At 42.1% G+C, this 13,525-nt stretch overlaps 1 protein-coding gene across 3 annotated transcripts in view; it reads right to left on the reverse strand.

Annotated features, from left to right (window-relative positions):
- The window catches only part of TAF3 (TATA-box binding protein associated factor 3), a 152,947-nt gene extending 147,344 nt beyond the window's left edge, over nt 1–5,603 (reverse strand). For all 3 annotated transcript variants that reach the window (XM_082619574.1, XM_082619573.1, XM_082619575.1), the window contains exons 1-2: nt 5,250–5,603; nt 786–1,028 (exon numbers count right to left, since the gene is read on the reverse strand). In XM_082619574.1, coding sequence (XP_082475700.1) covers nt 786–1,028; nt 5,250–5,415 — 409 coding nt within the window. In that variant the 5' untranslated portion in view covers nt 5,416–5,603. The remainder of the gene's footprint in view (nt 1–785; nt 1,029–5,249) is intronic.
- Nucleotides 5,604–13,525: the final 7,922 nt, after the last annotated feature.

Below are 13,525 nucleotides of genomic sequence, written 5' to 3' on the forward strand. Positions count from 1 at the left end.
ATTTTTTAACAAGAAAAAATATCCTGTACCTGCATTAAAGACCACAAATTACTATGTATCTCTTTAGAATCTTAGTGAACCTAAATGATTAACATGTAAAATCATGCAGGAAAAAAGGAACTCTGCATGGGTTGACTACTGTGCCTGATTAGGTATTATTTTACAATAAAAATTCTATATGACCAAACATAAACATTTCTACTCATCATAAAAATGCAGATAGCACGCTCTCACTGCTGATGGCCCACATTCAATCCTTGGTCAGGGAACTAAGATCCCACAAGCCACACAGCACAGCCAAAAAAAACAACAGATAAATAGATAAATCTGCATAATATTAGTGAATGTTCACTCACTCACTGTTTCCAGTATTATCCAACTCACATTTATAATAAGGGGGAAGGGGGAGAGCTACCCCAATTTTCTTTATGTTTCAAAGGCTTTCTCATTTACTTAATATCCCATTCTCATATAATACATCTTTGATAGACTTCTCTCTGTGGTCACATTCTGTTCTCCCCTACTTAAAATTTACAAAGGAAATCAAAGCCTCATCAGACATACCCTTGATTCCATGGCTCTGCCTGGTGAGGCCCGCTGCAAGTTTGTTGGCTTAAAGGTTAGAATAATTTGTAAGTAGTATTACAATATTTTTACTCCATTTCTAGAATTTATATGTTAGCATAACTTTTTACGTAATTCAGTTAGGAAACCTAAGAAGATTAAAAACCCGTTAAAATAGTTACAAATATATGAGCAAGAAACAAACAAAAAACCCCACAAACCTTCTTGAGAAGACACAATGGGTGGCATGTAATCAGGGATGTATTCTTTTCTTTCCTCTGCATCTTTACTTCCGGGTTGAGGAAACTGAAGTACGTTGTTCTTGCTAACAGGAAATGAAGGAATTTGATGTGGGAAAGTGACAGGTTCAATGTTGTGGATATAGTCTTCTAGCTCATGAAGGCTAACCCCCATAAGTTGGAAAGCTTCACCAACATCATCCAAAATTGGGTCTGTCCGGCCATCTGAAACAAAGTCAAAAGCAAAGCAAATTATTTTAAGCAAATTCCATGAATATTTTTTAAAATATTAAGAAAAAAGTATTAGGTAAATATGCAGCTCAGAATCAAATATACTATATACTTAAGACTCAGTTACTGGAAAAAATTGAATAGATTTTCAATAGAATATCATATTGTTTAAATATTAGAAAGTTGACTCTGAAAGTCAATTTTAAATATGATCTGACAACCAACCAGAACACCACAGACAATTCATACTAACAATCAGCCAGTACAGAACTAATGTCAAAAGTAACTTATAGATGGTCAACAGCACCTGGAACAGTGGCTGACACAAAGTAAATGCCCAATAAATATTTATTATATTTTATCAAATAAGTATTGATAGAATGCTGAGCTAGGTAAATATTCATTCCATTTTCTCTACTGCTCAGTGATACAACTCTGGAAACTACAACAGTGGTTGGCATATAGTTGGCACTTCATAAACATTTGTTGAATGAATTACACCACTGAATCAGTTTTTTAGATCCAAGAAAATCTGCTGAAAAGGCTTAGACCATAAAGGTAATTTACATGTAATTTTTAAATGTATTTAGAAGACACCGTATAAAATGGGTAGAGATAAAATGATAAAACATTAGATATAGTGAGATTCTCTTTACAAAAGGAAGTTTCTCCTCTGCCTGCCCTTAGCAGAACTTAAGGTCTCTACACCTTTTAAAACTTCTATGAAAATTCCAGTTCCAGATTTCCAATAAATAGCTTATTTTTTTTAAACTATAATCTCCTATGATCACGCCAAACTCAGTTTGTCTGAAATTAAATCATGATGTAAAATGGAAAAGAATAATCCAAAGTTCATAAAAATTAGACACGTTTGCTCACACCCACACAAGGAAACTTCTGGAAGGATATACATCCAACTGTAACAGTTTATGGGGCTGAAAGCTGCAGAACAGGGGAAGGGCAGAGTTGAAGCAGGAGACTCGTTTCTAACTTCAAAGATTTTGTCGTCTGAATTTTTATACAAGTATGGGTTACTTCTTTGATGTAGAAAAAAGAGAGGATAAATAAAATGAATACTCATTCTTTCCCTTAATGACAGGCATTTCAACTCTTTGATTCTTATTAAAAGCAGTATTCTTTTCTCAATCTTAAAAATGTGGTCCTCTTGAATTCTTCCACATTTTTGCAATTTCAACCCAAGACCTTCTGGTGTTCCCCCTGCACCCTTTTGGGTCCTGGCTTTCAGAATTTTTCCTTTCTCTCTCTTCCTACTCTCACTGTCTTAGCCTAGTTTCAAGTTCTCCCCCCTGAGCCTCTCTTGCACTTAACCGACAGCACAATTGTCTTGAAGCATCACTTTCATCACACAATCCCCCTCCGTAAGAGTATGCAGTGTTTCCTACCACGTTGTAATTTCTCTCTGTTAAGTCCCTCCCTAGTCTGATCTTGCTCCATTTAACATTTTCCTCTAGCACCTTCCAAATGAACTGGTTACATATGCCAAGCTGGCCACCTCACTTACTCCCACTTGGTTATCTCAGGTTATGCTTTTCTCTACCTGGCATGCTCCTTACATTATACAACCTTGCTTCACGGCTCAACTCAAATCTCATCTTTCCAGTGAATCCTGCCCTGGAACCCAGAGTGTGCATGTGTCTTTCCTTCACCGTATTCCTTTTGCATTTACTGCCTATACCTATACTGTGCACTGCTTTCAGTGTATACACACATTATTTAATGTATAATAAAATGCATACAGAAACTTCTGCTCCTGAATGCTTTGGCAAATCGTTACCTTAGGGAAATTTTCAAATGCATTATTTGTTGAATTGATAGTAACTTCTGAGACTTGCTTTAACTTTAGAGCATTTTTAAAAAAATGAACAAATCAGTTTGTTTTTATTGACATTTCGACACCCTTTTACACACCTTACGGGCAGGGATCGTGCCTAAGTAAGCCTATGTCTCCGACATGTAGCACAGAACTCAGATCATAAGTGGTGCTTAATAAACGTGTGTCAGAAAGACAAAGGAAATAAAGAAACAGAATACAAGATTGCATAGTTGTGACCTGATGTTACAGAATTCTGGTTCAAAATAAGAATAGTGTAGAGAAAAGAATATTTAAAAGTCTATGACTAATAAGTATACCAGGAATTAGCATTTTCAAAAAGTCACCAAACCACAATGGAGAATAATGAACCCGATCATCATATCCTCACTAAAAGCAAGAAAATCATAACAGAAATTGGTTAATTGTCGAGGTTCACATGAACACAAAACAGGGATCACCCGATGACTCTAGAATACCTGGTTGCTTGGAGTGCCAGCACCTGTCTGGTACCATGTATAAGGCAGGAACAGTACTATGTATCCAGGGTTATTCTGATTACCTAAAGGTACAGAACATCTGTCCTCATTTAGGGAACTTGGTAGCAAAAATATAACCTGGACTACGCATGCTGTAACAGTATACGCAAGCACCAAAGGGAGGAGGGAGGGAAGAGAAGCAAAAGCAGACAGCGGTGTGCTGGTGGAGTACTTTTAAAATCAAGATGAATGAGAGCTACTCAGCAGTTCCAAATTCAGATTAGAAGTATCCATGAAATCAAGCTGTCTAAAAAAATACACATTTTTAAAACTCAAAAGGTGAAATGACTAAATAGTTATTATGGCGGTGGATTATCAGTTCACTTATTTATTCAACAAATATTTCCTGGGTGCCTATTCTATTATGGCACTGTACTAGGTTACAGAATATAAATATAATATAATAAATTTGTCTCCTGGGGAGGGGAGAGGGGAGGGTGAGAGATATACATAGATGATTACAAAACAAGGTGTTCAATAACATAGCAGAAATATGCACAGAATTATGAGAACAGATATCACGAGTTTGCTAAAGCAAGTGATAAGTAAATCTCAAACTAGAAGTCATACTACTGGTGGACCAGGGTGCGAAGGACATGCTAGGAAACAGCATGCATGGAGGAATGGAGGCTTAAAGTGTTTCGGAAAAGGCAGGTAGCTCAGCACAGTTGCAGACTTAGGATGACAGAATGGCAGAAGATAAGAAAAATACTAGCTCACAAAGGGAAGTGTGTGCTGCTTGAGAGCTTAGATTTTTCAGCCTGTAACCAACTGAAATACTTTTAAGAATAACAAAACCAGATTTGCATGATGGAGAGATTAACAGATTATTCTGGCAGCACTATGGCACTGGAATGGAATTTGGGGCCTAAGAAGTAAAGTGTATTCATGGGTCTCAACTTGTCAGTGGAGCAACCTCTTTAACAAAAAATATCCTATGAAACACTTCACCCAGTTTTCCAGCTTAACACCTGAAAAATAATGCCCCAAAACTTAAATGAGGGGTAGTTCCCCCTCCACACACACAGACTTCCCATCAATGAGATGATGTGTTGCTTCTACTAAATATTCCAACTTAGTAAATGCCACCAGCTATACATACTACCAGACATTCGCGTAAAAACCATGTACTGTAGCCCAGATTACCTGGGGAGCCTTGTAAATTGCCGACGATCCCTCTACCACACTTTGATAACCACTGACACAAAAATATAGAAGAGGAGGAAATCAATGGGCGGCTGAGACGTAAGCCACAGGTAATCTAAGTGAAACTGACCAAGTCGGCCTTGGGAAGGAGTAAGCAGAGATGCTGTCTATGAAACGAACACATACAGAAAGAAGAGGCAGTGTCCCTAACGGAGCAGAGCTGTCAACGAGTATGTGTTGTTAGGAGCTGAAGAATGGCCAGGCTTGTAAGAAACGGCCGGTAGACGGAGCGCCTGTGACAACTAGTTGTAGTAGTTTGCGGGCAAGGGAGGAAAAGGACCAAAGTAACAGAGGCTGTAAGACATTCTGGAGATGGTTCTACACGCAGCCAAAAGTAGACGATGATTAAGACCGATGATCAGATCACAGAGGAGGGCAGAGGCTGTGGAGCTGGGAGCGGGGACAGGGCTCGGGCTACGGGCGGGATAAGTTAGCGGCTGACGAAGAGGGACCAAAGGGATGACTCGAGTTTCCAGGGACAGTGGAAGAGAAGGGGCGTCAGGGGCCGAGAAGACACCCAGTCGCGGGGTGGGGGTGAAGGACCAACACCTCCTGGACGCCGGTAGAGCGAAGGGGAACGCGGAGGTGTCACCCGTGACTGGCCAGAGGCAGCCCTCCCGCACCCAGCCCGGTACTCACACAGCTCAGAGTACCGGTGGCAGCCCCGTCCCAGCTGCTGCAGGTAGCGCTGCAGCACGTCCGTGAGGAGGTGGCAGGCGCTGAGTTGCACCGAGTCCCAGCCCAGCGCCTGGCAGATCTGCGCCACCGAGACCCTCAACAACGACCTGGAGTAACTCTCGCACATCCCGCTCCGTGGACTCCACCGCAGTCCTTGCTGCCACTTCTCTCCACCCCCGCCGCCTAATCTTAGAAGAGCCCCTGATTCATCCTCTAGGGGCCCCGCGGCGGGGAAATCGTCCCCCCCGACCCCCGGCGACCACCTCAAAGCCTCAGCAGCACGGAGCGCGCCAGCCTGAGAGCCGCCATTTTGGACTCGCTCCGCCTCCCGTTGGATAGTCGCCGGGGGGAGGCAGCACTAGCCGAGTGCGGAGCGCGCCGATGAGGAAGCTCCGCCCCGTTGGAGCAGAGCGATGGTCCCGGTATCGACTCTCGGGCCTGGAAGGATGCAGGAAACGGCAGCTCGGAGCGCCGGTGGAGGATGCGCCCGAGGAGGCAGGTGCTTGGGGCCTTCCCGGGGTGCTCGCTCGCAGATGGAGGAGGGAACGTCAGTGGTTCAGGGGCTGAAGAGCGAGCCGGGATATGAAACTGAAATGCGGGTGTTAGAGAAGAGTGGGAACCTGAGAGGCTGTGAGTGCAGGGGTGGTATTTGGGGAGTGGAAACTTCAGGACTCTCCCAGACTTGGATCTAATCCTCTGCTTGCCTCTGCTAAAAAAAAAGAGCTGCATACCATTGTATAGATTAAATCAGGTCCAAGCTGTTAAGCATGCCATTCAAAACTCTTCACAATAGGGCGGGGTGCAGGGTGTGGCCAGCGTGGCACTGACCTCCGGGCTAAATTTACGGGGGCAGCAGAAAACGTAATCAAGATCAATAATATTTTAATACAATTAAAAAAAAATCCGACCACTGCCCCCGAATTCCGGCCTCACTCTCTTCTTTCTAATCCCAGCCCTGGTTTCAATAAAATTTTATTTACAAAAACGGGTGGCATGCTTGTGGGCAAGAGTTTGCCGATGTGCCCTTCACCAGCCTCTGGGATCTGTCAAAGGAAGAAAGGACTCAGTTGCCTGCGGAAAGGCCTTAACTCAGTGAAACAGTCTGTGTATGGAGAACTGTTGCCTGCCCCAGTCTTCTCCTCGCTCCAGCCAATTGTTGCCAGATCTTAACCAGATGCGGGACACCGAGATTTTGTGATCAATAGCTCGATCAATATTTTTAACTATTGGAATAACATTTTTAAAGTTTTAATTTGCAAGCCAAACTAATCCCACGGTTAAGCCAGATTCAGCCTATGGGTAGCCAGGTTGCAGTGGCTCACCGACTCAGTCTATCCTTTTGTGCTTTTTTCTTCTGAGAGCTTCTGGAGTGTTCCTACCTTCCCCTCCTCTCTCTCCTGTGTTCCCCTCTTCTTGCACCTATCACAGTGCATTTAGTATTTGAGTTTACATACCTCTCCAATAAACTATGAGTTGCTGCATGGCTCTACGTTTTCTTTATACGGACCATTCCAGAACTTTGAACATAATATTCAATTTTTTTGAAGTCCCAGAAACCCAGTAGAATGGAAAATATGATTCTTCCGCTAAATGACAATCTGTAGACATGGAGCAAGATACTAGGTGGCAGGGTGCCTATAATATTTTCTCCACTGACGCTTCTGTCCCCAAGATTATCAGGGACCTTCTAGATGCTAAATCTGGGGGACACTTTTCAGTCCTAGACTTGCTTGACCATTTTGTAGCCATTTGATAATGTTGAACACTACCTTAATTTTGAAACTCTTGTACCTTGGATCTCACAACACCCTGCTCTCTTCTGTTCCAATACTTCTGGAGGCTCCTTTTACATCTCTTATATTGCCTCTGTGTGTGTGTTTTACCCCTTAATCTTTTATTTTGGAAAATTTCAAACCTACAGAAAAGTTGAAACAAGTATAAACAGAGGTACACACTTCACCTAGATTCACCAATTGTTAATATTGACTATTTTGCCACATTTACTATGTATACATACACACACACACGCACAAACCTTTTGTTTTTTTTTTCAGAACAGTTTGAAAATAAGTTGCAAACTTCGTAACATTTAACCCGGGAACAATTCAGCATGTATATCCCCAGACAAGGACATTCCCCTACATAACCAAGTGTCGCAGATTCAGTTCTCCAGTTCTGAGGTGGAGATCAACCTGCAGGTTTATTGAGTGCTGCTGAGATCCACACCTGTGCAAGGGAAGGGGGTTGCACTGCATTTTCAAGGAGGGCCTCAAGCAATCCCATAGGGAGCTCTAACTCGGGGATGGCCTATCACCTCAGTCCTGAGTTGGGACAAGGGGGCTGGACCTTTATATTCCCTTGTTGGTAAGTCATTGCCTGAGGGCTTCCCTGGAAAGGGTGTGTGATCTCGGGCAAAGGAGCTGAGCGCAGCTGGGGCAATTCCACAGAACACTGAAGCCTTTAATCCTGAGCAGTGCGTTATGGTAGTCCTTACTGTCTTAGTTCCTTCTGGCTGCCATAACTCAGACGGGGAACTTAACAACAGACATTTATTTCTCACAGTTCTGGAGGCTGGAAGTCTGAGATCAGGGTGCAGCACGGTCATGTGAGGGCCCTCTCCTGGGGCACAGATTTCTCAGGTTGTATCCTCACAAGGTGGGAGGGGCTAGGGAGCTCTGTGGGATCTCTTTTATTTAAAGCATTAATCCCATTAATAAGGGCTTCACCCTCATTACCTGATTGCTTCCCAATCAGGTAATAACACTGTCACATTGGGCATCAGTTATTATTTATAAAATATTGGCTATATTCTCTGTGCTGTATATTACATCCTTGTATCTTATTTTATACCTAGTAGTTTGTACCTCTGAATCCCTTTTCCCTATCTTGCCCCTCCCCCAACCCCTGCATTCTTTAGGTCTTTAAGGGTGCCCTGATTTCTGCCTCCCCCTCCCCGCTGCGCCTTCCCCAAGCTGGAGGGCCAATCTCAAAAGTTTGTGCTCAGCCTTCCCACTGCCACAGTTCTTACCCCAGAGGCCAAGGAACCAGCGTGGGGATTGTCCCAACTTCCCCATATGTGTGTTCTACTTACATTCAGGAATCAGGGAATTGAGCCTGAGTGGGTCCATCAACCCGGGGAACCCAGTGTGAGCCGGACCTGGGCCAAGACTCCGTTTATTAGTTGGCCTCCTGTGACCCCACTCTAACTGGGGGCCCACAATGACTCATTTTCTGGTCTCTGTCTCAGTGCAGAGAATGGGTCTTCTAGGTGAGGACTGTGGGCCCCAGTGCAGCAATGGCATCACTTTTTATTCAGCTGGTGTTGGCAGGGGCTCAGAACTGCAGTTTTCAAACTTAACTTAGAGTTTCCAGTGATAACAATAATAATAATAATGTTTCTGAAAGTTGCAAATATCCCATATTAAATAGTAAGAGAAACAAATGTTCATTAAAGGACAAATTATTAGAAAAAAGAAGTTATAACAATGGAAACTCAACCTTGGAATATTAAAGTTAGCATTTCTAGCCCTTCAGATACTCTCTAGACAGGTCTCAGAAAGAAGTTACGTAGTAAACCTTACTAATGCAAACATTTGTCATTGTTATTGCACTGATCTGATGCTTAGCAAAGAAGGAGGGGGTGTGACCTGGGGGAAACTTTCAAGCTTGCTTTGTAAGACTCCCTTCTATGGGTCTAAACTGCATAGCATGGGGTGCTCAGTCTTGCTTCAGATCACCTTTCCAGATTGATGTCACCCCAGTAGTTTAATTTCTGTTGGTGATTGCTCCTTCTGTTGGTGAGTTAGTTTAAACCTCACCTCCTTCAGGCTAGGATGCCTTTTCAGTCTGGTCATCTAACCCCAAACTGGGCTCATCTTCACCCAGACTTGGCTATGTGCTCACCAATTATAACCTTCCACACGTCTCATTCAGATGTCCCCAGCTTTACTTATACTCATTTATCTGTGTATATGTTTGTGATTTTTTACCTATATAGATTTTAAAAAAGAATCTACCACCACATTCAGGATGCTGAGCAGTTTGATCTGTGCCCATTGCCCTTTTATAACCATACCAGCTTTCCTATTACTCCCCTACCCCAGTCTGTAATCCCAGGCAACCACTAATCTGTTCTCCATTTCTAAAATTTTGTCACATAAAAAACATTATATACATGGAATCACATAGTATATAATCTCTCAGAATTTTTTTCAGCATAATTTCCTGGAAATTCATGTTACTGTGTCTATTAATAGTTCAAACTCATTTAAAATTATTTATTTATTTTTGGCTGCGTTGGGTCTTCTTTGCTGCATGCAGGCCTTCTCTAGTCGGGGCAAGCAGGGGCTACTCTTTGTCGTGGTGCGTGGGCTTCTCATTGCGGTGGCTTCTGTTGTTGCGGAGCACAGGCTCTAGGCACGTGGGCTTCAGTAGTTGTGGCACAAGGGCTCAGTAGTTGTAGCTCATGGGCTGTAGAGCGCAGGCTCAGTAGTTGTGGCACACAGGCTTAGTTTCTCTGCGGCATGTGGGATCTTCCCGGACCAGGGCTCGAACCCATGTTCCCTGCATTGGCAGGCGGATTCTTAACCACTGCGCCACCAGGGAAGTCCCAAGCTCATTTTTTAGAATTGGATTTTGTCTTCTTACTGATTTGTGGATGTTTAAAAAAACATACACTCTATATACAAGCTTTATTTGTATTGTAAATATCTTCCCTCAGTCGTTTGATAATTTTAATAAAGCCCAATTATCAATGTTTTTCAAATGATTATTATTAATTTTTTTGCCCACACTGTGTGGCTTGTGGGATCTTAGTTCCCTGACCAGGGATTAAAACCAGCCCATGGCGGTGAAAGCGCTGAGTCCTAACCATTGGACCACCAGGGAATTCCCTAAATGATTAGTTCTTTTTGAGTCATGTTTAAAAAATCTTTGCTATTCCCAATATCATGAAGCCTTTCTCCTGTTTTCTTCAAAAAGCTGTATTATTATACCTTTTATATCTATGATCTCAAATTAAAATTGTGTATGGTGTAAGGATCAGGGATTTTTCCTATAGAGATATCCAGCTGATCCTTCAGCATTTACTGGAAATATTCTTTTCCACATTGAATTACAGTGACTCATAAACCAGGTGGCTGTATACGTATTTGTTTCTAGTCTATTGTGTTCCATTAGTCTATTTTTCTATCCTTGCAACACCACCACACTATCTAATTACCATGACATTTTAAGTAAATCTTTCTTTCCCCCTTTTAAAGCATGGTTATCTGAACTAAGAACAGTGCTGCTATGAATATCTTGTACATGTGACTGCATGCATTTCTCATGAGTATATATTTTAGATCATTGATCATTCAGTATACAAATGTTCAACTTCAGTAGATACTGCCGACCAGTTTTTCAAGGTGTTTATCCTGATTTAAACTCTCAGCATCTATATGTATGGGACTTCAGTCCATATTTGATATAATCATCTCTTTATCTTAGCCATTCTAGGGCTTTTTTCTTTCCTTTTTTAAAAAGCAAATTCGGGGAATCTAACGCAACATTTTAAGCTACTATTCTCCCCCCTCCCATTTTCCTAGGTTATCTAAGTAAGTGTTGTTCTTATGAGTTCAGATTCTCAACTATAAGTAAAACTGGGGACATCTGAATGAGATTTTTGGATTTTATCAATATCCTGGTTGTGATATGTTATAGTTTTGTAGAATATTACCATTGGGGGAATTTATTTTTACTTATTTATTTTTTTGGCCGCTCCACCTGCAGTGGAAGCAGAGTCTTAACCACTGGACCACCAGGGAAGACCCCATTGAGGGGAATTGAGACAACTGTACAAGGGATCGCTCTGTATTATTTCATACAACGGCATGTGAATCTACAATTATCTCAATAGAATGTTCAATTAGAAAACAAGCAAAAATCACACACACACACAAACACACACACACACACACAGAGTGCTCAGAAACTTTTGGAAAGAGAATATCTAAGTTCCACACAACCAATATGCATGATTAACCCCACTCATTGGCCATCAGAGAAATATGCAAGTTAAAGGTATTATTATATAACACTACACTCCTACCAGGATGGCAAAATGAAAAAGGGTGGGCCTCCCTGGTGGCGCAGTGGTTGAGAGTCCGCCTGCCAATGCAGGGGATACGGGTTCGTGCCCCGGTCTGGGAGGATCCCATATGCCGCGGAGCGGCTGGGCCCGTGAGCCATGGCCGCTGGGCCTGCGCATCCGGAGCCTGTGCTCCGCAACGGGAGAGGCCACAACAGTGAGAGGCCCGCATACCGCGAAAAAAAAAAAAAAAAAAAAAAAAAAAAAAGGGTGACAATACCTAGTGTTGATAAGGACGTAGACAACTGCCAGAAAGAGTATAAACTGGTGTCAATACATCCACTCTGTGAAAGGCTTTGGCAGTGCCAAAGCAGCAGAACATTTACAGAACCTATGGCCAAGCAATCCCACTGCTAGGTATGTACACAACAGAAATTCTTTCAAATTTAAACAAAGAGAGGTGCACAAAAGATTTAGAGAAGCATTTATAATTGTTTCAAGCTGGAAATAACCTAAACGTCCATCAACAGAATTACTAAACTCTAAGATATTTATCACGTGTGGTAACATAAATGAAAAAAACTGCTCTACAAATGTGAATGAAATCTCCCAGACATAATGTTGAATTTTAAGAAAAAGCAGACCCCAAAGGCTTCATGTGTATGATTCCGTTTACTTAAATTTCAAAAACAATCAAAACACATCTATGGTGATAGAAGTCATGATTGTGGGTACTTCTGTGGAGATAACAAAAAGGGCAGGGACACAAGGGAGGCTTCTGTAATGACAGGACCTTTTAGATCTTGATCTAGATTGTAGTTACATGAGTGTTTACACTTTGCAAATTTTCCTGAGCCATAAACTTATGAATTATGCCTTCTTTTGTACATACACTATACTTCAGTAACACTTTACCAAAAAACCTTACCATGTTTTTTTTTCATTATTTGTCTTTGCTCCAGACTGTAAGCTCCTATAGGGAAGTGTATTATCATTGTAGCTTCAGAATTTAAGAGTGCTAATACACAGAACATCAGAAACACGATATTGAACCGATGGTCACTTACGTAGATCAGGCAACATTTAATCACAGATACAGCATTCGTCCCTCATCAGTTTCTAAGTAGTTTGCAAATATTGATTCATTTAGTCCTCATAACAACCCTATGAGGTAAGTACTATTTTAATCGTCATTTTACAGATGATAAAACTGAAAGATTAAGTAACTTGCCCAATGTCAACACAGCTGGTAAGGGCTGAACTGGGATTCCAACCCAGTTTGCCCCAAGTTTATGCTCTTAACCACCGCTCTATGCATCGAACACTCGTGTGGCTGGTAAAGTTAAATCCTTGCTTAGTTTTATTTCTCAAGACCCCATGCTGCATCTGCAAGAAAGTAGTGGAAGTGCAAACTTCCTAACACAAATTAATTTGCAACACAAATGAGCTGATGTCACTCATATGCCAAGAACTCTTATGTTTCAATGAGAAAAAGAGAAAAACTCACTTTAAAAAATGGGCAACGAATGAGTAATCTATTGTCTTTTCACCCCTCAGATCATTAAAGATTAAAAGACAAAGTCTCAGCAAGTGGAGGAAATCAATTTCATACACCGTTAGCACAGGTTTACAACCTTTTTTGAGAGCCATTTGGCAGTGTCTATTAAATTAAAAAATGTACATAGTCTGAGTCATCGATTCCACTTCCAAAAATTAAGAACACAGAAGTACTCGTCCAAGTGTGCAAAGACTTCCCCAAGGATGCTTATTAACAACTATCCTTGTGACATTTCAGAGCAACACAGGTAAAGACCTATGAGCCTTCAGAGAAAAACAAATGTCACAAAGGCTCAGAAATCAAAATGCCTCTTGTAACGTTTCAGGGAAGCTAGAAAATGACCCTGAGATTCTGTTCAGTTTATCTTTCTCTGGCAGCCTTCTTCTTAAAGTGGCAACACTGCTCTTTACAGGTTTGTGGTTGCTAATCCTTTTTTTTTTTTTTTTTCCTGTGGCACTCGGGCCTCTCACTGCTGTGGCCTCTCCCACTGCGGAGCACAGGCTCCGGACGCGCAGGCTCAGCGGCCATGGCTCACGGGCCCAGCCGCTCCGTGGCATGCGGGATCCTCCCAGACCGGCGCACAAACCCGTGTCCCCTGCACCGGCAGGC

The sequence above is a fragment of the Mesoplodon mirus genome (assembly GCF_964341445.2).
Source record: "Mesoplodon mirus genome assembly, chromosome: 4".
Lineage (NCBI taxonomy): Eukaryota > Metazoa > Chordata > Mammalia > Artiodactyla > Ziphiidae > Mesoplodon > Mesoplodon mirus.